At 36.1% G+C, this 27,878-nt stretch overlaps 3 protein-coding genes and 1 pseudogene across 3 annotated transcripts; 2 read left to right on the top strand and 2 right to left on the bottom strand.

Moving 5' to 3' along the window:
* Window positions 1-37: 37 nt before the first annotated feature.
* Window positions 38-1,804, bottom strand: LOC130985096 (berberine bridge enzyme-like 8). The gene has a single exon (XM_057907866.1). The coding sequence runs from the start codon at window positions 1,722-1,724 to the stop codon at window positions 102-104; it is 1,623 nt and encodes a 540-aa protein (XP_057763849.1). The 5' UTR covers window positions 1,725-1,804; the 3' UTR covers window positions 38-101.
* Window positions 1,805-2,586: 782 nt separating this feature from the next.
* LOC130985097 (berberine bridge enzyme-like 8) lies at window positions 2,587-4,528 on the bottom strand. Its single transcript, XM_057907867.1, has one exon. The coding sequence runs from the start codon at window positions 4,443-4,445 to the stop codon at window positions 2,856-2,858; it is 1,590 nt and encodes a 529-aa protein (XP_057763850.1). The 5' UTR covers window positions 4,446-4,528; the 3' UTR covers window positions 2,587-2,855.
* Window positions 4,529-10,429: 5,901 nt separating this feature from the next.
* Window positions 10,430-14,783, top strand: LOC130985095 (dimethylnonatriene synthase-like). Its single transcript, XM_057907865.1, has 3 exons — window positions 10,430-11,212; window positions 13,372-13,687; window positions 14,011-14,783. The coding sequence occupies exons 1-3, from the start codon at window positions 10,590-10,592 to the stop codon at window positions 14,638-14,640; spliced, it is 1,569 nt and encodes a 522-aa protein (XP_057763848.1). The 5' UTR covers window positions 10,430-10,589; the 3' UTR covers window positions 14,641-14,783.
* A 4,777-nt stretch (window positions 14,784-19,560) lies between these two features.
* Window positions 19,561-22,331, top strand: LOC130985092 (dimethylnonatriene synthase-like; annotated as a pseudogene).
* The last annotated feature ends 5,547 nt before the right edge of the window (window positions 22,332-27,878 follow it).

Below are 27,878 nucleotides of genomic sequence, written 5' to 3'. Positions count from 1 at the left end.
ATATAGTAGCAATAAAACAAAGTTAGAACTTAGAACTTAGAAACAATTCATTATCCATTTTTGTTAAAATACAAATTAATCAAACAATAATTCATGATTTATTAGCTGGGCAAAACCGGAATGCTTTGCTCGTTTCTGAAGAAATTATGAGGATCAACATTGGTCTTTATCTTCACCAATCTGTAGAAATTCTCCTTGAAATATTTCAGACCGTAAACCTTTCCCTGCGCGTAACTGCCGCCGCCATTGTCGTTGATTCCGATGTCGAGATCTCTGTAATTCAGAAACGCCTCCCTCGGCGCCGCCGACACGTACGGTGTCATGTAATCAAACAGCTGCCGCGTCAAATTCACGTACCGATTCGCAGCCTCCTCGCCGCCTTCCTCCCAATTCGTCGCGTATTGCAGCTTCGCGACGTTGCCGGCTCTGTGCGGGAAAGGCTTCGCCCACGGCGGTATCTCCGCCATTCTGCCGCCGTAGGGGTTGAACACCAACTCCGGAGCTTCCAGCTTCACCATCTTCCTCAATATGAGCTCCAATTCCGGCTTCGGAATCGGTTTCTTCAAGTAGTCCGATTTCCTTTTCAGGTAATTGACAGATGGAGGTTTCCGGTTGAGAAGAGCAGTCGCCGGAGTTCCCGCCGGAAAACTGCTCCAAAAGAGAACCGATTCGATCCAGCTCATTTCGAGACAATCCGTTTGCTTCAATCCTAGTTCGGGAATTTTCTCGTGCAGCAGGGGAACGAGTTTCCCCGACGCACCGAGAAACATTGCGACGAACCTGGCTCGGTTCGTCGCAGTGCTGGCGACGTTCACAACGTCGAGGTTCATCCTGATGAAGAGCTGCGGCGGCAGACTGTCCGCCGCCGCAGTTTGTATGTAACTGTACACGAGGTTTGTTAAATTCTCGTTATATAACCGTTGGATTTTGAAAACGGTCACTTTTGGCGGGACGCGGACGAGTTTGATTTTGTACGACACCACGACGCCGAAGCTGGCGGCGCCGCCGCCGGTGATGGCCCAGAAGAGATCCTCGCCCATGGACTCCCGGTCGAGGAGGCGGCCGTCGACGCCGACCATCGTGGCGTCGACGATGTTGTCGACGGAGAGGCCGTGGGCGCGGATCATGTTGCCGTAGCCTCCCCCGCCGAAGTGGCCGCCCACGCCGACGCGGGGGCAGACCCCGGCGGGGAAGGCGTGGACGGCGCTCTTCTCGGCGATGGCGTAGTAGACTTCACCGAGAATCGCGCCGGCCCCGACCCACGCCGTCTCGTCGCCGACGCTGACGTCGACGGCTCTGAGGTTAAACATGTCGAGGATGAAGAAATCGGCGAAGTCGGAGGTGTAGGAGAGGCCCTCGTAGTCGTGGCCGCCGCTGCGGATTTTGATTTGCAGGCCGTGGGATTTTGCGCAGACGACGGCGGCTTGAACGTGGGAGACGTGCAGCGCGGTGAGGATGAATCGTGGCTTCGGAGTTGACGATGAATTGAAGCGGAGATTGTTGAGGTAGTTTTGGAGAATAACTGAATAGGAGGCGTTGTTTGGAGCGTAGAGAATTGCAGAGATCGGACTGGAGGGGTCGGAGTGGTTGTTCAGGCACCGGAGGAAAGACTCGTCTGAAGAGGCCGATGAGAGAGAAAGTAGGAGAGCGGCGATGAGAGAGAAAATCAGATTTGTGTTTCTCGAAGTTTCCATTTTTTTCTTTCTGAAATTGGTAATGATCATGAGTTGGATGTGAATATGATGAGTATAAATGGAGGCGAGTTTAGATAATATCGATCGAGTACATTGATAGTAGTGAAAATCATTCATTGGCCGATTAGTGACAGATGAGAGTAGTTTAATTGAATTTAATTTGTTTGTCAATTAAGTTTTGTATGTTCTCGCCTCAAAAAAAAAAAAAGTTTTGTGTGTTCACTTTTGTATTAGACTATGACAGACGTTCAATTATTAAGAGCATCCACAATCGCGAGTCAAAATTTCAAATTCGTAGGCGAGTTCTCTGTCTGAGCCGCGGGTTCTGCAGCATTCGAGTCCCATCTCACAGTCTGGCTCGCCCCATACTCTCGGCGGTATTTGCACTCGCCTCTCTCTCTCTCTCCCCTCTTCTGTGCCCAACGCGCCCAAATTTTGAGTTCGCAAGTGGGTCCTTTCGTCCGAGCCACGGACTCTACAACAATCGAGTCTCATGTCACGGCTCAGCTCGTCTCATGCCTCTGATGATGTTTGCACGCGCCTCTCTTTCCCCTCTTCGATCCGCGCTCGGAGCACAAAGGCGTGCTTCGCTTCGATCCCCTCTATGGCAGCCTTGCATGGCTTGCGCGAGATGGGCTCGCGCCCGCTCCGTTAGCCCCTATTATATACACGCATAGATATATACTAGTACTATATAAAGTACTATCAAATATAGTTCAGTTCGGTCAAAAGCGACTTCAATTAATTCTTCTCTTGTTTTAATATTTTAAATTAAAAAAAAAAGTAAACACGCTAATTAAAGATATAAAAATGGAATATTAGAATGATATTTCTCTCGTCAGCTTAGACTTCTAGATGATAATAACTAGTATGATGCAACAAACACCGGAGAAAAAAGAAATATTTAATTAAACCAAGTTAATAATGTATAAGTACACAACTTATACATTATCTCAAATCTATGAGATATATTGCATTTGAAACCATATAGGCACCATGAGATATACCCTTATTTCAATTACAAATAAAAGATATATAAGTAACCCAAGCTAACTATATATATCGAAGAATAATAAAATAAAACAAAATCACATATATTCTTCAATTGTATAATCACAAATCTAGCTACTAGTTCAATTCGAATCATGCATATATATTCGATCACTTCTTCCATGGGAAAACCGGAATACTTTGTTCGTTTCTAAAGAAATTATTCCGATCAACTCTCGTCTTCACCTTCACCAACCTATTGAAATTCTCCTTGAAGTAGCTCGAACCGTAAACCAGTCCTTCCAAGTAGCTATTCCGGCCATTGTGATTTATTCCGATGTCGAGATCTCTGTAGTTCAAGAAGGCCTCCCGCGGCGCCATCGACACGTACGGAGTCATAAACTCGTATAGTTCCCTCGTCAGATTCAAGTATCGGTTTGCAGCCTCCGCGCCATCTTCGTTCCAATTTGTCGCGTATTGGAGCTTCGCAATGTTGCCGGCTCTGTGTGGAAACGGCTTTTCCGTCGCCGGAATCTCGGCCATTCTCCCGCCGTACGGATTGAACGTCAGCGCCGGCGTCTGCAGCTCCACCATTTTCTTGAATAGGAGCTCTAGTGCTTGTTTCGGAATAGGTTTCTTCAAGTAGTCCGATTTTCGTTTCAGGTGCGTTAGAACCTGCGGAACCCTACTCAGGAGCTCCGTGACTGGAGTTCCTGCAGGGAAATTTGTCCAGAAAAGAACTGAGTCGGCCCAGCTCATTTCCAGACAATCTGACAACAGCAGTCCCATTTCGGGAAAGCTGCTGTTCACTAGGGCTACTAGGTCTCGCGAGTTCCCGAGGAACATCGCGAGAAATGTAGCCCTGTTGGTTCCGTTGACCACGTCTAGGGTTAGTCTAAGGAACAGTTCGCGGGGAAACTCGTCCGCCGCCACCTGCTGGTAGCGGTGGATGAGGTCGACGAAGTTTTCGTCGTAAGTCCTCACGACCCGGAATACCGTCACGTTTTCCGGGACGGGGACGATCTTGATCTTGTACGATAGCACGACGCCGTAGCTCGAGCCTCCGCCGCCGGTGATGGCCCAGAAGAGATCCTCCCCCATGGCCCTCCGGTCGAGGAGGCGGCCGTTGACGTCGATTATCTTGGCGTCGACGATGTTGTCGACGGAGAGGCCGTACTTGCGCATCATGTTGCCGTACCCTCCGCCGCTGAAGTGGCCGCCGACGCCGACGGTGGGGCAAACTCCGGCGGGGAAGCCGTGGGTGCGGCTTTTCACGGCGATTCCGTAGAAGACTTCGCCGAGAGTCGCCCCGACCTCCGTCCACGCCGACTCGTCGTCGACGGAGACGTTGACGGAGCGGAAATTGAACATATCCAACACGAAGAAGTTGGGATCGTCGGACCAGTAGGAAATTCCCTCGTAGTCATGGCCGCCGCTGCGGATCTTCATCTGCATGCCGTGCGCCTTCGCGCAGGAGATGGCGGATTGAATGTGGGAAACTTGCTTCGCGGTGATGATGATTTGGGGCTTTGGTGTGTAGGATTCATTGAAGCGTAGGTTTCTTATGTAGTTTTGCAGAACTGATGAATATGAGGAATTGCTTCGAGTGTAGAGAACTGCAGAAATGGATGAACCGGATTTGTTTTCAAGGCATTGAATGAATGCATGGTGAGACGATGTGTTGTTGGAGGCAGCCGATGAGAGAGAAAGTAGAAGGGAGAAGAGGAGAGAGAATGACACTGCAATTCTGGAACAACTCATTGTCTGAAAATGTTGTGGTTTTTGATATTATAATGAGGGTTTTGAGTTGGGATTATATAGAGAAAATTTTGAAGTATGTGGGCAGACACGTTTGATGCAAATCGGATAATAATTAGATATAGTATAATTCAAATATTATTTTTTTTCCAAGATTTGACCTTGAAATTTTCAAAGAAGGTAACGTATTCGACCTCTGACAAATCTACTTGATCAATATTGCTAATTTCGTGCATGATCTTTGCATTATAAGAGTTGTAGGCGGGTGGGGTGATATTTAAACACGTGTCGTTTAACATTATTTTGGGATAACTAATATAATTAATTAACGTACGTGTATAAAATGTTAATTGTTAAGTACATAAGGGGAAATATATATGACATTGATCAAATAAATTTAATGTCTAAATTAGCTGCAATTTGAGTTTAAATTGAGCTGGTGGAACTAATTAAGCTTCTCCTTTTCATTAGTTTATCTCGTAACTACTATTTGTAGTTGGGATTAGAATAAAATCCCACTTTTGATGCAGAGCAAATTAAATAATTATCGTATTAGAGTATTTGATTTTATGGTTGGTGAAAATTAACAGAAAGTATGTCATGAAGTAAAATGCTACGTATAGAGTCTGGTGCCTAATTAACCTCCCATTAATAGAGATGGTTCTCATTAAAAAAACTATAAATGAAATTCTTAGTTGACTAATTTCATAGTCAATAATACTGCTGGCGTAGATACACCAATAATTGAAAATTTATTTAATTGAGAAGAGGGCAAGGGAAAATTGAAATGTCAAAAAGGAAAGAGATCGTTGATGATATAAAAAAGTCATTCAATGAAAAATAAACACTAACACAATGTAAAATGATAACTGGATAAAGCTTCGCTGAGATGATATATTTGACTTCAACAAAAAAAAATAATCCATTTTATTTATTTAATTTGTGTACCAGATTAAAAAGACTATCCAAAGTTTGAGTGTTTTTGATATATACATATATTTAATCTATATTTATATTTATTTTTTGAAGAAAAAAAGGTGACTTTATTACAAGCACAAGTACGAAAAATGTAGAAGATTCTCCACAAAGGATTGGAGGTTCATTTCAAACATATATAAAAATAAAATCCTTTGTCGACTTAGCTAAACGATGAGCATCCCGTTTGTTTCTCGTCTAATGTGCTTTAGCTAAATTTGGTTGAGATGCCAACATCGTTTCACCATGAAAACGAATCAAAATATGGAGCCAAACGTGTCTGTGTTGGTTCAGCGGCAGTTGGTGATTAATGCCAAGACTTGAGGTCCTGAATTCGAGTCCATCGTCGTGCGATTTTTCAATTTTTTTATTACTTGTGTAGCCAAAACTTATACTTTAATGATGTATTTGAATTTTATTGATATTTATAATATATCATTAGATATGAATTTAAATTGGAATTTTAACAAATCTGACCTGCTATTCTCACATAAACCATTCACTTAAATGTAGAGTCTTGTCCCATTTTGTGTATATATATTCTAATAGTTTTCCCACAACGTACCCACCCATTTCAATTTGGTAAAGTTATACATCTATATGTACTTAAAGTTACTCTTTAATTGAAATCTCTTATTGCATGCCATGCTTTATTGATTTATTGCGAATATTAATATTATTTGACTATATTGATTGTTAATTTTTTACATTTTAAATTTCGGATATCTCTGTATAGTGCAATAGTCAACATCCTTTTTAGCACATAACATGTCTGCATTTCACATTCGAGATGCTTTATTTATATATACTACATTTTTGCAGGCGCTTTAATGCTACGTTTCACATTGTTTTGTAATTAAATCCCCTAATGTGATTGTAACTCAACTCATGATTGATATGCAAATTAATAGACAACGTCAATATTTTGCTTGCTTAACGTTATTCTAGAAGATGCTATTATTGAAGAAATTTAGGGATATCTATTTGAAAATCCTTAGTAGCAGCAACTCATCAATAACAATAATAATAAAGTAAGTAGAAAAGTTTAGTATTATGTTTTTGAATTTTCTTTCACGTTAATTTATTTAATATTAATTTAGACTTTCAAAGTTACTAGAACCTTGCAGTCTTGCACGCATATACTCCAAATGGCAAAATCAAGTTTATAGTTACACAAATATCTTCAATTCACCATTAATATATTAGGTGAAAAACAAAATGACAAAGTTTATAGTTGATAGCTTGTACGGGATCCGAGATATTTAAATAATAAGGTTGTGCTTGGTAGGTTTTAATTAATTATAATTAAGGTCTTGATAGCAAAATAATCTTGCATTATTATGTGTTTGATAGTTTATATTATTAACGAGGGTTCGAGATAAAATCAAGGCTCAGATGAATTTTACTGTTCCTTTTTAAAAAAAGTTCGCCTCACTGATCTCCTGATAATCTAACAAAATGTATACAATATCAAACCTCTTTTGTGAGAAATTAATTAATTTGAATCTCAATTTTGTCATATATTTCATGGCATTGTCACATACATGAGCATCGGTTATTAACACAAAAAACAAATAATTAATGTTTCATTTTCTTTATTTCATGGTGATACAAAGGAGAAACATTTAACTTTATTCCATTCCCCTACAAATAGCAAACATGTGGGAAAATGAAGAATTTGAAGTAAGATGTGAAAGCATGTAATTATGTCCGATAAATTAAGAATAAATATTGATATATGAATCACAAATTCATTGTAAGCAATTAATAATGCAAATTTGTTTTTGTGTTGACTGAAGTAGATTATAAGCTTGATTCTTGAGTAAGTATGGCTACAGTTTTAGTTCATGCTCAAAAGGAGGGCCCAATTTAAGCCCATTATGAAAATACCAAATGGGCCGACCAATTTGGCTACAGTAATTAGTCCTCGAAATTCCAAGCTGAAAAGGAGGGCCCAGTTTACGGTTTTAACTATAATCGAAACCGGTTTACCAGCCCTACTCGCAACTCGGGAAACCGTCACGTTTTCCGGGACGGGGACGATTTTGATCTTGTACGATACACGACGCGGTAGCTGGAGCCTCCGAGATCCTCACCTGCATGCCGTGCGCCTTCGCGCGTAGAATGGTGGGAAACTTGCTTCGCGGCGATGATGATTTGGGGTTTTGGTGTGTAGGATTCATTGAAGCGTAGGTTAATTTCTTATGTAATTTTGCAGAAGTGATGAATATGAGGCATTGCTTTGGGTGTATAAAGAACTGCAGAAATGGATTAATCGGATTTGTTTGGCACTGAATGAATGCATGGTGAAATGGTGTATTATTGGAGGTACCCCATCAGAGAGAAAGTACAAGGGAGAAGAGGAGAGAGAATGACACTGCGATTTTTTTTTTTTTTTTGAAGTTATAAGAGGTATCTGAATACAATTAATTATGCAACTCGCACGCAGGTGGGAGACTTCAACACCACACAACGGTGGGAAAACATCACCTCACGCAGGCGAGCCGTCCTGCGTGTGGGAACTCAACACTAAATAATATAATATACAACAACAATACATCAGTGACATCACCACTTTATATAATGTACAATAATAATACATCATCACCTAAAATGGGAAAACATCACCGCCAAACGGGATTGAACCCAAGACCACTCACAAAGGAGAGTCCTACGAGGTACCCATTACTCGAAGTACCCTCCAAAAGGGGGATAGAAAGTGATCTGAGATTGCATTACACGATCTAAAAGTGCTTCAGAAGGCTGGCCAGCAGAAGGATAGCTAGAGAAGTGGGGGATTTCTTCAAAAAGTGCTTTCAACAAAAACAGGGAACACGAGAATCAAAATCCTTGATCGACGAGGAAGGAGCATCTCCGAACGAAATTTGAGGTTCCCAAGCTGACTAAGCTTCATCCCATTCTTTCTTGGAAAAAAAAAACAAGGCAATTTCGTTTACTACAGTACAAGTCTCTCCTCGTTTATCTTTTTAGAGGAAAAGAGCGGAACAGTCAATGAAACCGAAAAAGAGAGAAGGGCGGAGATATCACCAGCGGCAGAGGTAGCAACATCTAAGCCAGTATCTGGGCCAGTTGGCTTCGTCGACTCAGCAATTGAAGTGGTTGATCTTGAACCAATTTGTTCGTCGGTTGCCCCATTACCCGGTAAACTCTCCTGGATCAATTTTGCCTCAGCTTTGGGTGCCTCAGCTTTGCCACTAGAGCAAGGCCTGCGATTCTTGAATAATTCATTTTCTGAAAATGTTGTGTTTTTTATATTTATGTAAAGAAGATTTAATATTGATATCAATATAGGCTATATAGCTAATGGAAAGGATCCAATCTTAACACGTTTTTAATCTAGCTAGTTTCCACATTCTTCACGTCTTAAAAATATTAATTGGAAAACTGGCAATGTTTCATTCATTTAATTTGGTAGTTCAAAACCAATAAAAGCAAAGTTGATTTCCAAGCTTCTTAATTTGATAATATCAAACGTATCTATCAAGTGGTTCAGATGTAATTAACAAAGCTGGAAATTATGAAAATTACATTAATTGGCGAAAAAAATCAGAAGCCAGAAGTCAGAGATGTAGCTAATTAGATGAAACGTACGTTTAATTTATTTCATTCTATTAAATAAATGGTTCATATTTGTGCAGTACACAAGAAGGTGAACTGGCTAAATGTAGACCATACATTGGCAATCCTATATGATAACGTAGTAATCTATCACATAATTAATTGTGTAGCACACAAGAAGTGTTAAAAATCGAGAAAATGAAGTAGAAAAAATAAAATCCCCTTAATTTAATAAATGAGAATGTATTTAAGCTTAAGATAAAGAAAATCGTGATTAAAAAAAAAGATAAAAGAAAATCTTATGATTTTAACCAAGTTACAAAATTTGTCAACTCACCGATAAGGGAAAATATCGATCAACCTACTAATCCTAATAAAAAAAAGTGAAAATTACATTATTAAATTCTAAATACTCGAAATGAACAATGCTATGATTCCATGAACATGGACACATATTATGACATTTTTTAAGTGTCACTTATAGTCCATAAAAATTCCTTATATATGACTGTCATAAAATGTCATATATTGTAATATACATGACATTTAAAAAATATCATGTATATATAAAAAAATATCATATATGAGCACATACATGATACTAATTAACTGTTATCGGAGAAAGCGGCATACATGACACATGTATATATGACACTTCTCCATGTACATATATAACGCGTTTTAAGTGTAAGCTAGTGTTTACTCATTCTCATTTGATCATCTCTCAATAAATAGTTATGAAAGGGTTAGGCTACAAACCTTTTTTAAAATACAATGAACTCACTCGAATTCTCGCGCTCACAATAACAATACAATATAATCCCTCCGTCCCGCGAAGCATGAGCATCATTCCTTTTTGAGTTGTCCAGCGAACCTTGAGCAGTTTCCTTATATGGCAAAAGTTTTTCTTTTTATTCACTTTTTCACTTTTTCACCTACCACATTTAACACACAAAATACTAACTCCTTAAATTCGTGCCGAAAAAAAATTGCTCAAGCTTATGCATAGCGTAACAACCCTAATTAAATGTGCAACTGATCCTCCATTAATTGTAGTTGTAGCTAGTACTGTAACAACACATGACGATAAATATTCATAAATACAACACAAAATCTTGGGTACACCTGGGTGTACCGTACAACCGGGTTGACCCGTACCCAAAATAGTGTTATTTATATGAGTTGGGTCAGGATATGGGTTCAAATCAGAGTGCGGGTCAAAGTTTAAGTGAAGGTGTGACCCGGTTGTACGGTACACCCGGGTGTACCCAAGACCACCTCTAAATACAATAGCTGATGTTTCAACCCTAATTAAAGAGTTCAGCTTTGTTTGTACCAACTAAGTATTTAACTATCTAGTCAATTAAAGCATCGTTTATTTTACTATTAGTTATGTTTTGAAATACATAGTGTAACAACCCTAAATGTGCCTATTTGTCATGGAACACGAGATTAAACACTGAACAAAATTTTAGTCCAAGACTTTCATTTTATAGTCGATCGAATATGTCAAAAAATGTACTCTATAAATAGCAAGCAATTATATATGGCCAAGATTCCATCATCAAAATCTTGTTCAAATTCACTACAACAATGGATTTCCTCTCTCTCACCTCACAAATTGCATTGACATTATTATTTCTAGCAACCATATTAATCATATACTCTTATTTTAGTTCAACCAAGAAGGTAACAACTCCACCGGAGCCGCCGGGTGCATGGCCGTTGATAGGGCACCTCCACCTCCTCGACGGCCCGAGCCCGGTGGCCCGGACCCTGGGGGCCATGGCCGACCGCCACGGCCCCGTCTTCTCCCTCCGCCTCGGCAGCCACCGCGGCGTGGTGGTGAGCAGCTGGGAGGCGATCAAGGAGTGCCTCACCGCCAACGACCGTGTTTTCGCGACACGGCCGAGCATTGCGGTGGCGAAGTACTTGGGCTACGGCGGCGCAAGCTTCGGGCTTGCGCCGTACGGGCCCTACTGGCGTGACGTCAGGAAGATGGTGACCGTCGACCTCCTCACGGCCCGCCGCCTGGACGATTTCAGTCACGTGCGGACGGCGGAGGTCGACGGGTTCGTCAAGGATTTGCACTCGATGTGTGGCGGAGGAAACGGAGGCGAATCAAAGATGGTGGTGGCTTTGAGTGGTCGGATTGAGCTCTTGACGTTCAATATCATTTTAAGGATGCTAGTTGGGAAAAGGTTCTCGTTTTCCAAGTAAGTAGTTATGTGTTTCGAGTTATATTTTGAGTTTCACACTTTCACTTGTTAATATGTTTTCACGTTTTATAGGAATACATTAAAATAAAATATTATTTTAAAATATAAATTAAGAATTATTTTAAAACTCTTGAATCATAAAGTATAATAATTTCATGGTCCTGGGTTCGAACGTCATAGGGAGCAGAAATTTCAATTTTTGATTTCATACATTTTTTACATTAAATTCACGGATTCATAGTTTGTATTTTGAAAGAGATTTATAGTGTAGTCTTTCACTATATATAAGGAGGAGTTAGGCTATAAATCATGAATTATCTTTGAAATATGTATGAATTCGATGTGAAAATATTTGAATTCAAAACTTATATATATATAGGGGGCCGCTCCAATGAGACCCCCTAATTTTAGTGAGATCTAGGGCACGATCTGGTGCGTTTATTTTATCAATCCTATGGCTGATATTGTATCTGGAGGGTGATTTTTTTTCGCAGGGTTCGAATCCTGGAGGGAGCAGAATATTTTAAATTTTGTTATTCATCAGTATATACTGCATTGTTCATCAGTATATACGGCCCTGTTCATCAGTATATATGTCTTATTCATTACGAATTTTTTAAATTTTATTTTTCATCAGTATATACATCTTGTTCATTAGATATACGTTTTGTTCATTAGTATTATACGTCTTATTCATTGTACTCATGTTACACAAAAAATAGGCGGTCTCACTGGAGTGCGCCCCTATATATATATATATATATATAGGGGAGGGCTAGAATAAAAACACTCTTAAGTGTATAAAATATAAATGATTTTCAGCCCTTAGATCATCAAGATCTACGGTTGATTCGTAACCCTGTTGGATGAATTCGTGGTCCTGAGTTCGAATCCCAAAGGTAACAAAAATTTATTTTTCGCAATTCGTAACTCTGTTGGATAAATTCATATGTGTTCTACATAAAATTCGTACATTAAGAAACGTTTATATTTTATACACTTAATTAAGAGTGTTTTTATTCTAGCCCACCCCTATATATATATATATATATATATATATATATATATATATATAGGGTTGAGTTCAACAGAGAATTATCTTTTTCGAGAAAACGAACAAATCTATATATTTTACGAAGAGATCAACATATGTAATGGACAGACGTATTTAATAAAAATATAGAAAAACTCGCCACCAGCAGGATTCGAACCCGGGGCAAATTGTTGTTCATGCGGTACATTGATCTGTTCATTAAAACTATAGATCTGTTCGTTTTTATTTTGCGAATTCTCTATTCTCCACAATATTTAGCTTCTCTGTTGAACCCTTCTCTATATATATATATATATATAAGGGTGGGCTACCGTGAGAGCACATCTTAAAATAAGAAATAAGAGCAATCTTTAATGTATGAATTTTATGTAGAACACGTATGAATTCACTATATATAGGTATGAATTGTGAAAAATAAATTTTTGTTACTTTTGGGATTCGAACTCAGGACCATAAATTCATCCAACATGATTACGAATTAACCGTAGATCTTGATGATCTAAGGGCTGAAAATGATTCTTATTTTATATTTTAATAAATGCTCTTATTTAAGGCCTTCCCTATATATATATATATATAGGGGTGAGCTAGAATAAAAACACACTTAAGTGTATAAAATATAAACGTTTCTTAATGTACGAATTTTATGTAGAGCACGTATGAATTTATCCAACAGAGTTACGAATTGCGAAAAATAAATTTTTGTTACCTTTGAGATTCGAACTCAGGACCACGAATTCATCCAACAGGGTTACGAATCAACCGTTGATCTTGATGATCTAAGGGCTGAAAATCATTTATATTTTATACACTTAAGAGTGTTTTTATTCTAGCCCTTATATATATATATATATATATATATATATATATATATATATATATATATATATATTAATTTTGGGGGAGGGGGAGCGATGAGGTTTGATCCTTGTACCTCATGGTTCGTAGACAGGAGTTCGTACCGCTTGGTGTCCCTCAAAACTTAATTAAAACGCAAAGTTGTCAAAATAATTTTTGAGTTATAAGTGATCGATATTAGCACTTTTATTTTCAATTGATTTTCAACTTCTATATTTTACACTAATACCCCTTGTTCCTGCAGAGGCGATGATGACAAAAATTGGAGGTTCCAAGAAGCCATAAAGAAAGTGTTGTACCTGGGTGGAGTGTTCGTTTTTTCTGATGCAATCCCATCCCTTGAATGGTTGGATATTGGAGGATACATCAAAAGCATGAAACAAACTTTCAAGCAAGTAGACAATGTTCTTGAGGATTGGGTTCAAGAAAGAATTCAGACAAGAAAGCAAAAGGATGCTCAAACTGACTCAGATTTCATGGATGTGATGTTGTCAACAATAGACAAGAATGAGATGATGGCCGGTTACACAAGGGAAACTGTCATCAAGGCCACAATTCTAGTAAGCATGATGTTCTCGTCGTTTTTCTCGATTATATTCTGAACTATCGATGTTCACTAATTCATATATATTATCAAATAAATTAATTTTTTCTTGTACCATTAAGCTAATTCGGATACATAGTGATGAATTGACGTGGAAATACATGCGTGAATATGAATTTTTACCCACATTAAATTTCCAACTAACTTACTATATTTGATAGTCTGAAAAATAATTTGTAAAATCAATAATTTAGGATGTAATTGAAAAAATGATGATAGTTTGAGATATATTTTGCTATATTATAATTAATCTAATTTTTTTTATTTATTATATTTTAGATGCTCATCATGACGGGATCCGAGAGTACGAGCGAGACAATAATATGGGCGATCTCGTTGCTGCTAAACAATCCCCATACCATGAAAACGGCCCAAGACGAAATCGATAATAATATAGGAAGAGATAGATTTGTGCAAGAATCTGATATCAACAACCTCACCTACCTACAAGCAATCTTCAAAGAAACTCTAAGGTTGTACCCGCCGGGCCCCTTGTCGGGGCCTCGCGAGGCCCTTGAGGACTGCCACATAGGCGGATACCATGTCCCCAGAGGCACGCGTTTAGTCCTCAACCTATGGAAGTTGCACCGCGACCCTAATATTTGGTTCAACCCAGATGAGTTTAGGCCCGAGAGATTTCTGAACGAGAAAAGTCAAATAAATTTTAAAGGACAGTATTTCGAGTTCATCCCGTTTAGCTCGGGACGAAGAATGTGCCCCGGAATGACGTTCGGTCTGCAAGTTATACATCTAACCTTAGCCCGTTTACTCCAAAGCTTCGACTTTTCGATGCCAAATGGGGAGACAGTTGACATGGGAGAAGGGTTGGGAATTGCTCTCCCAAAATTGAAGCCTCTTGATGTTGTTCTCACTCCTAGGCTTCCTAAAAAACTATACCAAAGTATCTAATTAATTAAATATATTTATGTCATAAATAAAAATGACGCATTATGAAGTGTATTGTTAGTCTCAAACTTGTTTATGTCTTCTTCTTCTTTTTTCAATGTATAAATTTTTAAAGATTGCGGTGACAAGTGAGAACTTTATGTTTATATGCTGTAATTATCTCTGCCAAATGAAAATTCCAAAAATTGCACTACGCAAGGGGTGTATTCATTGTGGAATTTGATGGATTTCTATGGATTTTAAAAGTCTGGGTGTATTCGTTCAAGACTTTTAAAAGTCTGCAGAAATCTGGGTGTATTCGTTCAAAACTTTTAAAAGTCCTTATAAATCTGGGTGTATTCGTTCAAGACTTTTTAAAATCCATACAAATCTAGGTGTATTCGTCCATGAAGTTTTAAGCGAGCGCTGAGTTCCGGCGCCCGCGGCCAATAAGCCAGCGAGCGCTGGAACTCAGCAATCGCTGGATTCCATTTGTCTTCTCACTGATGGGCAGCCTTTGACCACAGCGATCGCTGGGTTCAATCGCTGGAAAATTACTCAAGACCATACATTTTGTTCGTAAACATGGTGGGTCTCCCTTAAATGATGGCCAACATATATATTGGCCAATCATATATATCCACAACTTTGTCCCATATTAAAATTTTCCACTTCAAAGGAATCATCTTTGCAACAACACAATCACAACTTGTCTAAAGCAAGTTTTAATTTTTTTTGAACTGGGCACAATTTTCATGCAAAATAAGGAAACCCCACATAGATTTTTGCAGGAACTGTGCAAGCAAGAAGGGCAGAGAGCAAATCGTGTTCTTGGTAAACCCTTTTGTTCTAGATGTCTATTCAGAGTCAAGTAAGAACTTTATATTCGAAAAGAATAAATAAAAATCAAATCTTTAATTAAGAAAGTAAAACCCCATTTCTCATTCAGCAGAATGCGAGGGGCCACAGATCTGTAAAAAATATATAGCTGCTGGAGCCAAACATGACACAATTTTGAAAACAAAAAAAAAAATTCCACTTCCGTGAGCAGCTCCTATTGCAGTTTGCAGCCTCTTGGGCCAGTCCAGGACAACATGGTGGACTGAACCTGAGATGTTGTATGATCTGTTTTTACTATGAAGCCATCTATCCAGACTACGATTCTCCATGTACTCGCTGGAACCCAGCAGTCGCTGGGTTTCCAGCGGTCGCTGGGTTTCCAGCGGGTGCTGGGACTCTGCGGGCGCTGGGTCTCTTCTAGCGGGCGCTGGTTCTCCGCGGGCGCTGGTTTCATGGAATTCAATTCCAAAATTATCCCATAAAGTCTTCGAAAATCAGTGAAAATCGGGGTGAAATCCAACCACGAATTCTTTGAAAGTCGTCTGGAATCTATGTGAATTCCATGGAATTTAAATTCCATAGACTTTTTAAAGTCTGTGGAAATCCACAACGAATACACCCCCCTAAGTGTAGAACATGTAATTTGGTCTGGGTTCGAATCCTTAAGAGGCGAGATTTTCACCATATTAACTGGATACGGTCATTTGTGAGTTATATTGATTTATTCATAAATTTTATTAATTTATTTGTTATTTTCATGTCTCATGAAAAATAAAATTTTCAATGGAACGTCCACACTGTATGATAGATATATGATTATTATATTTACGTTTTAGTTCTAATATCTACAAATAAATCAATTATAATACACGAATAATCGTATTAAATTAATATTGTAAAATTTTGCTCCCTCGGAAATTCGAACTCAAAATTAAACGTTGTTTGTATGTTTAATTAATTTGTTCGTTAATTTTAATTCAGGTGATTAATCTCAATTGTAGTATTTAAATATTTAACGTTTCATGAATATTTAATCTCATTTTCTTATTTCATTCTTATTTTGCTTATAGAAATTATTATTCCATATATCACATTTTCTTAACACGTGACGATGATTCATAAATACAATAGTAGATGTCAATTAATTAAACCGTCGTTTACATTTACTTTGCTTTTTATATATATAAAGATATGTTGTGGAACTTGATGCATACATATATATATATATATATATATATATATATATATAGGGGCGCGCTCCAGTGGGACCCTCTATTTTTCGTGTAACATGAGTACAATGAATAAGACATATAATACTAATAAACAAAACGTATATCTAATGAACAAGATGTATATACTGATGAAAAATAAAATTTTAAAAATTCGTAATGAATAAGACATATATACTGATGAACAGGGCCGTATATACTGATGAACAAGGCAGTATATACTGATGAATAACAAAATTTAAAATATTCTGCTCCCTCCAGGATTCGAACCCTGCGAAAAAAAATCACCCTCCAGATACAATATCAGCCATAGAATTGATAAAATAAACGCACCAGATCGTGCCCTAGATCTCACTAAAATTAGGGGGTCTCATTGGAGCGGCCCCCTATATATATATATATATATATATATATATATATATATATATATATATCACTACAATAAAACACGCGGTTAACGACCGAAATTTTCGGTCGTTAATTTTGCGGCCTTAACGATCGATTTACGACCGTTTCACGACCGATTTTATTTTTTATTTATTTTTATTTTTTAACGACCAAAAATTCGGTCGCTAATTATTTTTTTAATATTTTAATTTTCTTAACGACCGAATTTTCGGTCGTACAAAATATTTTTTTATATTTTAATTATTTTTTTTAATTTTAACGACCGAAAATTCGGTCGTTAATATATATATATATATATATATATATATATATATATATATATATATATTTTAAAAAAACAAATTATTTTTTAAAAAAAATTATTTTTTTCAAAAAAAAAATTAAATTTTTTAATGACCGAATTATTCGGACTCTGCTTGGATGATCTTGATCTATCTTTAATTGTGATCCAACAATAATTTGTGCATACTGCTAATATAATATGAAATATATCCATAAGAGACGTGTAAGGTACCAACTGGAATATGCTGCTGAAAATTTGCACAATGTTGGTGGAAACTCGTGCTGGACTGTATTAATTGCCAAAGTACCAAGCCCAAAATCCGAAGATACTTCAAGAATTGTCTACACAATGACAATATATATTTGAATATAACCAATACTCAACAAACACAAAATGTAATCTAGCTAAAAATCCGCCCAAAATCCAATTATATCGATAATTTGATAGGATTATAGATAGAACATTTTTATAGTCTGTAATCAAATAGCCTGCAAACTAAAAGAGTTAATCCGAGAATAGCCCGAACCTTATGAAGTTAGCTCAAAAATGTGTGGAGATGTATGCATGTGGAAATGAAGAAAATTACAATATTGGGGGGTCAGATGTCAGATGTCTAATTAGGTGAAACGTTTGTTTCATTTATATGCATTGTGCTGGTTAAATGTAGACCATACGTTGTCAATCTTATATGATAACGTAGTAATCTCTCTCATATTAATTGTGTAGCACACGAGAAGTGTTAACAATCGAGAAAATGGAGTAGATAAGAGTGAAAATTTAAAATGCCGGCCTATTTTTTAAGTTATACGTGAAAAATATCATTTTTTTTTATAAATATAAGTATTTTATATCCTATTCTTTAAATACCCTTGATGTTGATTAGTTTTCTTGGTTTTTTATGAAAGTCTTAGATATTTGACCGATTTGACAGCTATCAATCTAGCTGGATCTGCCCCTGCTGTGAATAAGAGTCAATAATCACCACAAGTCAAGGAAATTTAATATATCCAATTCAGTGTCCCACAATTTTATGTGTGACACTGTGTCCCATGTTTATATCTATTATTTTTTATAAAAATAAAATTTATTATAATACTATGAATTATATTTAATTTTTATTTTAAAAAATTAGATTTTTTAAAAAGTATATACCATGACTTTGAATTTATCAACTTATTATTAGCTAATAAAAGTGAAATTAAATGATAAAAAATAATTATATACCACAAATTGATGGAATAAACACTAGTTAATAATCACAAAATTAAACTAAAGCATATAAAGTTGAAATTGAAGAAAAAATATATAAAAAAATAAATAAAATTGAAAGTGGGACATAAAGTGTGATACACTGTTTTGCTTATAGAAAATCTTTCCAGCCCATTTTTTTTAACACATGACGATAATTCATAAATACAATATATAGCAGATGGAACACGAGATTAAACACTGTCTTTCCTTTTATATTCGAACATATGTTATCAAATGTACTCTATAAAGGGATGAGATTCAGTGTCCCACAATCTTATATGTGTCACTGTGAATTATATTTAATTTTTATTTTTAAAAAATAGATTTTTTTAGTGTCCCACAATATTTTTTATAAAAATAAAATTTATTATAATACTATGAATTATATTTAATTTTTATTTTAAAAAATTAGATTTTTTAAAAAGTATATACCATGACTTTGAATTTATCAACTTATTATTAGCTAATAAAAGTGAAAATAAATGATAAAAAATAATTATATACCCTAGATTGATGGAATAAACCCTAGTTAATAATCTTATATGTGTCACTGTGTCCCATGCTTATATTTAATATTTTAAAAATATTTTTTATAAAAATAAAATTTATTATAATACTATGAATTATATTTAATATTTATTTCCAAAAATTAAATTTTTTAAAAAGTATATACCATCACTTTGAATTTATCAACCTATTATTAGCTAATAAAAGGAAAATTAAATGATAAAAATTAATTATATATCCTAGATTGATGGAATAAACCCTAGTTAATAATCACAAAATTAAACTAAAGCATATAAAATTGAAATTGAAGAAAATATATATAAGAAATTAAACAAAATTGAAAGTGGGACATAAAATGTTGTACTAAATCTCATTCCCGCTCTATAAATAGCAAGCAATTATGGCCAACATTCCACCAATATCAAAATCTTGTTCAAATTCACTCCGACAATGGATTTCTTCTCTCTCACCTCACAAATTGCATTATCATTATTATTTCTAGCAACCATATTAATCATATACTCTTATTTTAATTCAACCAAGAAGGTAACAACTCCACCGGAGCCGCCCGGTGCATGGCCGTTGATAGGGCACCTCCACCTCCTCGACGGCCCGAGCCCGGTGGCCCGGACCCTGGGGGCCATGGCCGACCGCCACGACCCCGTCTTCTCCCTCGGCCTCGGCAGCCACCGCGGCATGGTGGTTAGCAGCTGGGAGGCGATCAAGGAGTGCTTCACCGCCAACGACCGCGTCTTCGCAACACGGCCGAGCGTGGCGGTGGCGAAGTACTTGGGCTACGGCGGCGCGAGCTTCGGGCTCGGGCCGTACGGGCCCTACTGGCGTGACGTCAGGAAGATGGTGACCGTCGACCTCTTCACGGCCCGCCGCCTTGACGATTTCAGTCACGTGCGGGCGGCGGAGGTCGACGGCTTCGTCAAGGATTTGTACTCGATGAGCGGCGGAGGAAACGGCGGCGAATCGAAGAAGGTGGTGGCTTTGAGTGGTCGGATTGAGCTCTTGACGTTCAATATCATGTTACGGATGCTAGTTGGGAAAAGGTTCTCGTTTTCCAAGTAAGTAGTTATATGTGAACTTTCATGCATGTTATATTTTGTGTTTTACTTGTACATACGTTTTCACGTGTATATAGGATTAAATTAAAATAAATTTTCTTTTATTTTGAACTCTTGGATCATAAAAAGCTATGGTAATTAAATTTATCATTTTATTGGATGAATTCATGGTCCAGATTCAAATCTCATAAACAACAAAAATTTCACTTTTTTTATTCATACATTCTTCACATCAAATTGATATATATATATTTCATATAGAACTCATGAGTTCATAGTTTATATTTTAAAAGAGATTTGTAGCCTAAATTTTCACTATATATAAGGAGGAGTTCGGCTATAAATCATGAATTATTTTTGAATTATTTTTTATTTTCAACTTGTTGATATACCCCTTCTTCTTGCAGAGGCGATGACAAAAATTGGAGGTTCCAAGAAGCCATAAGAAAGTGTTGTACCTCAGTGGAGTGTTCGTTTTTTCTGATGCAATCCCAGCCCTTGAATGGTTGGATATTGGAGGATACATCAAAAGCATGAAACAAACATTCAAGCAAGTAGACAGTGTTCTTGAGGATTGGGTTCAAGAAAGAATTCAGACAAGAAAGCAAAAAAATGATCAAAGTGTCTCAGATTACATGGATGTGATGTTGTCAACTATAGAGGAGAATGAGATGGTAGCTAATTACACAAGGGAAACTGTCATCAAGGCCACAATTCTAGTAAGCATGATGCATGTTCTTGTCGTTTTTCAATTATATTCTGAACTATCGATATTCACTAATGCATATATATTATCAAATAAATTATTTTTTTCTCATACCTTAAAGCTGATTAGGATATATATATATATATATATATATAATGAAGAATTTGACGTGGAAATACATGTGTAAATATGAATTTTTACCAACACTACTAAATTTCCAACTATCTTACTATATTTGATAGTCCCGAAAATAATTTGTGAAATCGATAGTTCTGGATGTAATTGAAGAAAGGGTGATAGTTTGAGATACATTTTGCTATATATATTTTAATTAATCGATTTTTTATACTCCCTCCGTCCACAATTTAATGCCCTATTTGGGTGTGGGCACGGAGACTAAGAAAGCTGAAAAATGTGTTGTGGTGAAATATAAGGGTAGTTGACTAAAGTGATAAAGATAGTTGACTAAAGTGATAAAGTGTAGTAAATATAGAATATAAAAGTGAAAAAGGTGTTTGAAGGTGGGTCCATTAGTGGCAAAGGGTAGTAAATATAGAAAAAGTAAGAGAGTAAAAGGGTACAAAAAGCAAAACAGGGCATTAATTTGTGGACAGTTTTTTAAAGCCAAACAGGGCATTAAATTGTGGACGGAGGGAGTATTATATATGTAGATGCTCATCATGACGGGATCCGAGAGCATGGCCGTGACAATAATATGGGCGATCTCGTTGCTGCTAAAGAATCCCCATGCCATGAAACTGGCCCAAGACGAAATCGATAACAACGTAGGCAGAGACAGATTCGTGCAAGAATCTGACATCAACAGCCTCACCTATCTACAAGCAATCTTCAAAGAAACCCTAAGGTTGTACCCGCCGGGCCCCCTGTCGGGGCCCCGCGAGGCCCTTGAGGATTGCCACATCGGCGAATACCGTGTCCCAAAAGGGATGCGTTTGGTCGTCAACCTATGGAAATTGCACCGCGACCCTAATATTTGGTTGGATCCAGACGAGTTTAGGCCCGAGAGATTTTTGAACGAGAAAAGTCAAATAAATTTTAAAGGACAATATTTCGAGTTCATCCCGTTTAGCTCGGGACGAAGAATGTGCCCCGGAATGATGTTTGGTCTGCAAGTTATACATCTAACCCTAGCCCGTTTGCTCCAAAGCTTCGACTTGTCGATGCCAAATGGGGAGACAGTTGACATGGGAGAAGGGTTGGGACTTGCTCTCCCGAAATTGAAGCCTCTTGATGTTGTTCTCACTCCTAGGCTTCCTAAAAAACTATACCTAAGTATCTAATTAAATTTATTTATGTCATAAATAAAATTGACGCACCATGAAGTGTATTGTTAGTCTCAAACTTGTTTATGTCTTTTCTTTTTCAATAAATAAAATTTTAAAGATTGCGGTGACAAATCCATGTTTATGCTGTAATTTTACTTTTCCCTTTAACTGGACTAAGCTCTGAAGGCTGAGTTGGGTTATTTAATTATGATTAATTTGCCCTGCCAATCTCTCTCTCTGCCAAATGAAAATTCCAAAAATTGCACTATGCAAATAAGTGTACGTAGAATATTAAAATTGCTATTAATTTAAAATCTAATAATAAATATAATAGTTGCATATTAGTTATTTATGTAAGTCGATGTTGAAATGTTACTTATTTATGCGTGTATTTGCTTATTACAAATATAATATTGTCAAAAGAAATATATTAATTAGTTGATTTTTTTAAAAATAAATTTTCGAGCCCGACTAACTCCAAATTCGAACGTTTGAGATTAGGATTGAAAATTTTTAATTCAAAAAAATTTAAACTCGATTAACCCGCAACATCTTAATAACTTGATAATCTTATAGGGATTGACCGGATTGACATACATCCCTAGCACGTGAAATGTCTAAGTAATTAACAAAATTGGAAAAGAAGAAATTAAATTGCATTGGCGAAAGAAAATAACAGATGTCAGAGATGTAGTTAATTACATGAAAGTCCTAGGGGTGTAAATTCGGGTACATGCGGGTACCCTATCCGCAAATTACGAGTACCCGTGGAACAAAATGACAAAATACCCTATCCTCACCCGTCCCACATGCACTGTGTGGGTACCCTCATACTTCACAGCGGGTATCCACTGAGGGTATGAGGGTACCCGCACAGTCCCACAATTTTTTGGTGAATTTTAATTTTGCGGATATTTTGTCCTACTGGAGGGTATTTTTGTCACGCAATTTGTGGGTACCCTCTTTACCCTCCCAAATTCCCCCGACTGTGTCTCTAAACTCTGCTCTCTGTAGTGTGAGTCGTGATTAGGGCTAGTGGAACGGAGTTATTTTCGTATTTGATTTCCTAAAACTTAATACTTATAAAAATTATTTATTTAATTAAAAATTACATGCGGGTATGCGGGTACCCCGAGGGTACCCGATACCCATAATTTTTTGAAAAACAATACCCGCACCCGACCCTCATCGTTGATTTTGCGGGTATCGATGTAACACCCTAATCTAAATAAAGTGTTAAATACGAATTTAAATAAATTTTGATAGCGGAAATACCATAAAGCAAAGATTTTAATTTATTTGAAAACCATTTCTATTAAACATAAAAGAAGTGAATACTTGAATAAACTATTTGAGATAAAACTTGAATTTAAAAGACGACAAGTCAACACAAAAATATAATAATATTAAACTTAATAAGTCACATAGAGTAGTTGAGCTTCAAAACTATACTAAACAAAAGGGTGAGGTGTATCTACAACATCATATTTTCAAAACATGACTGGACGCGCCCATTCGACCCTCTACACGTCTCCAACCTTAAGTATCTGAAAATATTAAATATGAGATAAGCATACAAAATATACTTAGTGTGGGATATCATGCAATAAGTGTCCAAGATAATAACACGGTAACACCTACGGTCATTTCATATATATCCTCAATATTCGCACTGTGGCATCCCAAGGATTATTAAAGTCCTGAACCCTATTTACGGGCCTGACGACATCCTCAAAATAAATCTCAAATCGCATTGTGGCAATCCAAGGACGGTGAAGTCCTGGACCCTATTTACGGGCCCCTAGCAATATCCTCAAAATATACGTCATAACACATATGGTAAACACATATTATTAAAATGGACAATAAATAACCACGGCATGTATTTAAATAAATCTCACACCTAAAAATTTAACTTGAACTTCAACTTCAACTTGAGTAATTCAATTAAAATTCATATCCTCGTCGCGCCGCACCTAGTCAGATAAAATTAAATACTCCTAATCAAGCTTTAAAATATTTAATTAAAACAAAGGAATTTATTTTATAAAATCAATAAAATTAATTATTATGAAATTATTAAATGATTAAAGGTATTTTGTTATATAGAAAAATAAACGGCTCAATTTCAAATTAATAATATCAACTCATATTATAACTCCATTTCAACTTTAAATTTAAAAGAATCAAAAGTCAAATGACTAATGAATAAGCTTAAGCCCACAAATGGGAGCCCAACTTCTCCTTCTTAACTCACGCTAAATCCCACTGTTTCATATTTTCTCTTCCTCAAACTTACGCTTCATCTCTCCCTCTGAATCTGCCTCTCGCCTACACCGTCTGCCACCCTCTCCGGCGAGCAGCCGACGCGAATGCCGCCGCTACGCCGGCCGCCTCCTGCTCTGGCCCGGGGCTTACATATATATATAAGCCTGAAGAATCACGCTACATCGGTCTAAAATTTAATCAGGCCCAACATGTAAAAATTAGATAAATGTTTTATCTAAGGCCCAAATTTGCATTAAAAATATGAGAGAATATAATTTTCATTTCTAAAGCCAAAATCTTAAAATTTATTCATTTAACTAGCGAGCGCGACCAGACAATACGTGAACTTGACATAAAATAAAATTTTCAATGACTTCATAATTTAAATGCTTCAAAAGTAATTGAAATCTAAAGTAGTTTAATATAAATAATTTTGGATAAATGATTTAGTTTCGGGCTGTCACAATCGATTAAGTCAAATATATTAATTTTTGCCTTCTTAGACATCCGAGCTTCTAAATACTCCTCATCATGAAAAGTTAGACCAACATCAACTGAATTTCCGACTGTCAATTAAGCTCTAATTTCATTAATTGAAAATCAAACTTAGGTGAAAATTGCAACAAAAATCTAAATTCATGTATTTTTTTGGCTGAAATTGAAAAGTTCTAGTGAAAATTGCAACTTTTTTTCGATGTCCGTGTATTTTTTGGCCATAACCCCTTTGTTTTACGTGATTTGTAATATTTTGTGGTTTCGTGGATTTCCTTTATTTGCAAATATGGATATCAAAAACCAATGTTTCATGTAGGAGTGTAAATTTGGGTTGCGGGTATCGGGTACACCCTCACCCGCCCCGATACTATTGATAGTTCTAATTTCATTGAAAGTCAAACTTAGGTGAAAATTACAATAAAAATTTAAATTCATTTTTTTTTTGCTTAATTAAAAGTTCAGATAAAAATGACAACTTTTTTCAAAATTCATGTATTTTTTTGCCATAATCCCTAAAACAAAAAATAAGATGTCAATGTTTCGAAAACCGTGTAACCAGGGTATTTAATTTAACCATTGTATGGTCCATTTGAGTAAGAATAAAGGTATTATAAAAATACTAATTACTACTCCCTCCGTCTCAAATGAAATGTCTTATTTTCTTTTTTGGGCTGTCCCACTTGAAATATCTTGTTTCCTTTTATGGAAAAAATTATCCTCAAAAAAGTACAATTTTTGAGACCAACATCATCTTTTCAACTCTACACCACACCACTTAATAATATAATTAACATTTTCCTAAACAATCGTGCCGAAAGAAACAAGACATTTCACTCGGGACGGAGGGAGTACTATTAAATATATAGATGACACGTGTCATCGTCCTAAAACCCTCATGCATTACATGTGTTTCATGGTGGACTCACCCTCTTAACAATATTTCCATTTTTGTGAAGCTCCTGGATAAGCTAAAATAATAAGGTGGATCCACTGCGTTTTTTTAAGGCGTTGGGCGCAGCATAGAACTTGTGCGTTGCTTTCATTCATATTAATGGTTCTCATTTGTGTAGTCTATACTGGTTAAATGTAGACCATACATTGCCAATCCTATATGATGACGTAATAATCTATCTCATAATTAATTGCGTAGCACACAAGAAGTGTTAAAAATCGAGAAAATGGAGCAGAAAAAATAAAATCCCCTTGATTTAATAAATGAGAATGTATTTAAGCTTAAGATAAAGAAAGTCGTGATTAAAAAAAAGGTAAAAGACAATCTTATGATTTTAATTAAGTTACAAATTTGGTCAACTCACGGATAAGGGGAAAAAATCGATATATTTGACTCAATCGTCTTATTCAAATATTTGACGTTATCATGAATACTTAATTTCATTTTTTATTTCATTCTTATTTTGCTTATAGAAATTATTATTCCATATCACATTTTCTTAACACGTGACGATGATTTGTGTGCGTGTGTTGGCCAAGCGGTAAGGGGTTATATAATGCTTAAGGTCAAAAGTTTTGGATTCGAGTCCCCTATCTGTTGTTCAGCCTTTAAATTTATTTATTTAATACTGTTAATTTATTAAAAAAAAAAACACTTGACGATCATTCATAAATACAATAGTAGATGTTATTACAATATATGTAGTATAGGGCTCGGCTTTGTTTGGAGTCTTTGGACCAACTAGCTAGTCAATTAATTAAACCGTCGTTTATTTCATTACTTAGAGCATCCGCAATGGGCGTAGTTGATAGCCTACTTGATAACCTACTTGATAGTGGTTGTGACGTTGTGTTATTGAGTAAGTAGTGTTGCATTGGGGTTACTTGATAGCCTACTTGATTTTTGTAGTTTTTAAAGAGGAGAGATAAATTTTTAAAGAGGAGAAGAGAATTAAAAAAAATCGAGTGCCTACTCGAGTAGAGTATTGCACTCGTGTGCTACTCGAGTCTTCGAGTATGCACGAGTAATTTCCTTTTTTTTTTCTTTTTTTTTTAATTCTCTTCTCCTCTTTAAAAATTTCTCTCTCCTCTTTAAAAACTAAAAAAATCAAGTAGGCTATCAAGTAACCCCAATGCAGCACTACTTACTCAATAACACAACCACTATCAAATAGGCTATCAAGTAGGCTATCAAGTAAGCCCATTGCAGATGCTCTCATGTTTTGAACTTGATGCATATATAGCATATAGACGACAAATATAGTACTCTAACAACCATAAATGTTCCTATCTGTCATGGAACACGAGATTTAACACTGTAGAAAAAAAGGAAAGGAAGAAAATTCAACGTGCCCAACAAATTTTAGTCCAAGATTCTTACATTTTTCTAATGAGATTGTGTACCATCGTATTTTAATTTTAACTTTTCTATTTTATAATTATTTATTATAAAAACAAAAATTATTATTAAATAATGAGCTCTAACTAATATTTATCACTAAAAATTGAAATTAAGGAAATATATATATTCTAACATTAAATTAATTCATCAAAATAATTTGTTATTAATTTAAATAAATATAAAAAAGTAATTATAAACCCTAATTGGATGAGTGAATCTTTGATATATTTTTATTATATCAAAACATAATAAATTAACATGGAAGAAAAAATTGTCAATGAGACTTTGCTCTAATAGCAAAGTTGGGCACCAAAATACTCTCCTATATGAGAGCTTTTGGTGGTGTTGTAATTCTTTCTGCGTGCGGGTTGTATATTTGATTATATTTAGATATCTCTTGTAATTCTAACTCAAAAAAAATATTGCGATTATGCTCGACATCATCTTTTAGCAATTCCAATTTTTTTTAAAAAAAAAAACATGGAAGAAGAATTAATTAAAAATTATAATAAAAATGTACTCTATAAATAGTAAGCAATTATGGCCAACATTCCACCATCAAA

Source organism: Salvia miltiorrhiza, chromosome 5, assembly GCF_028751815.1.
Source record: "Salvia miltiorrhiza cultivar Shanhuang (shh) chromosome 5, IMPLAD_Smil_shh, whole genome shotgun sequence".
In the NCBI taxonomy this organism is placed as follows: domain Eukaryota; kingdom Viridiplantae; phylum Streptophyta; class Magnoliopsida; order Lamiales; family Lamiaceae; genus Salvia; species Salvia miltiorrhiza.
The sequence above is the reverse complement of the archived record's forward strand: the minus strand, read 5'-3'. Positions and strand labels throughout refer to the sequence as shown.

What these genes read in the sequence shown, in the direction of transcription:
- LOC130985096 (XM_057907866.1), bottom strand. Translation starts at nt 1,724, where the DNA reads ATGATCATTACCAATTTCAGAAAGAAAAAAATGGAAACTTCGAGAAAC.
- LOC130985097 (XM_057907867.1), bottom strand. Translation starts at nt 4,445, where the DNA reads ATGAGTTGTTCCAGAATTGCAGTGTCATTCTCTCTCCTCTTCTCCCTT.
- LOC130985095 (XM_057907865.1), top strand. Translation starts at nt 10,590, where the DNA reads ATGGATTTCCTCTCTCTCACCTCACAAATTGCATTGACATTATTATTT. An exon ending in AAAAGGTTCTCGTTTTCCAA is followed by an intron (nt 11,213 to 13,371) that starts GTAAGTAGTTAT and finishes TTGTTCCTGCAG; the next exon opens with AGGCGATGATGACAAAAATT. An exon ending in TCATCAAGGCCACAATTCTA is followed by an intron (nt 13,688 to 14,010) that starts GTAAGCATGATG and finishes ATTATATTTTAG; the next exon opens with ATGCTCATCATGACGGGATC.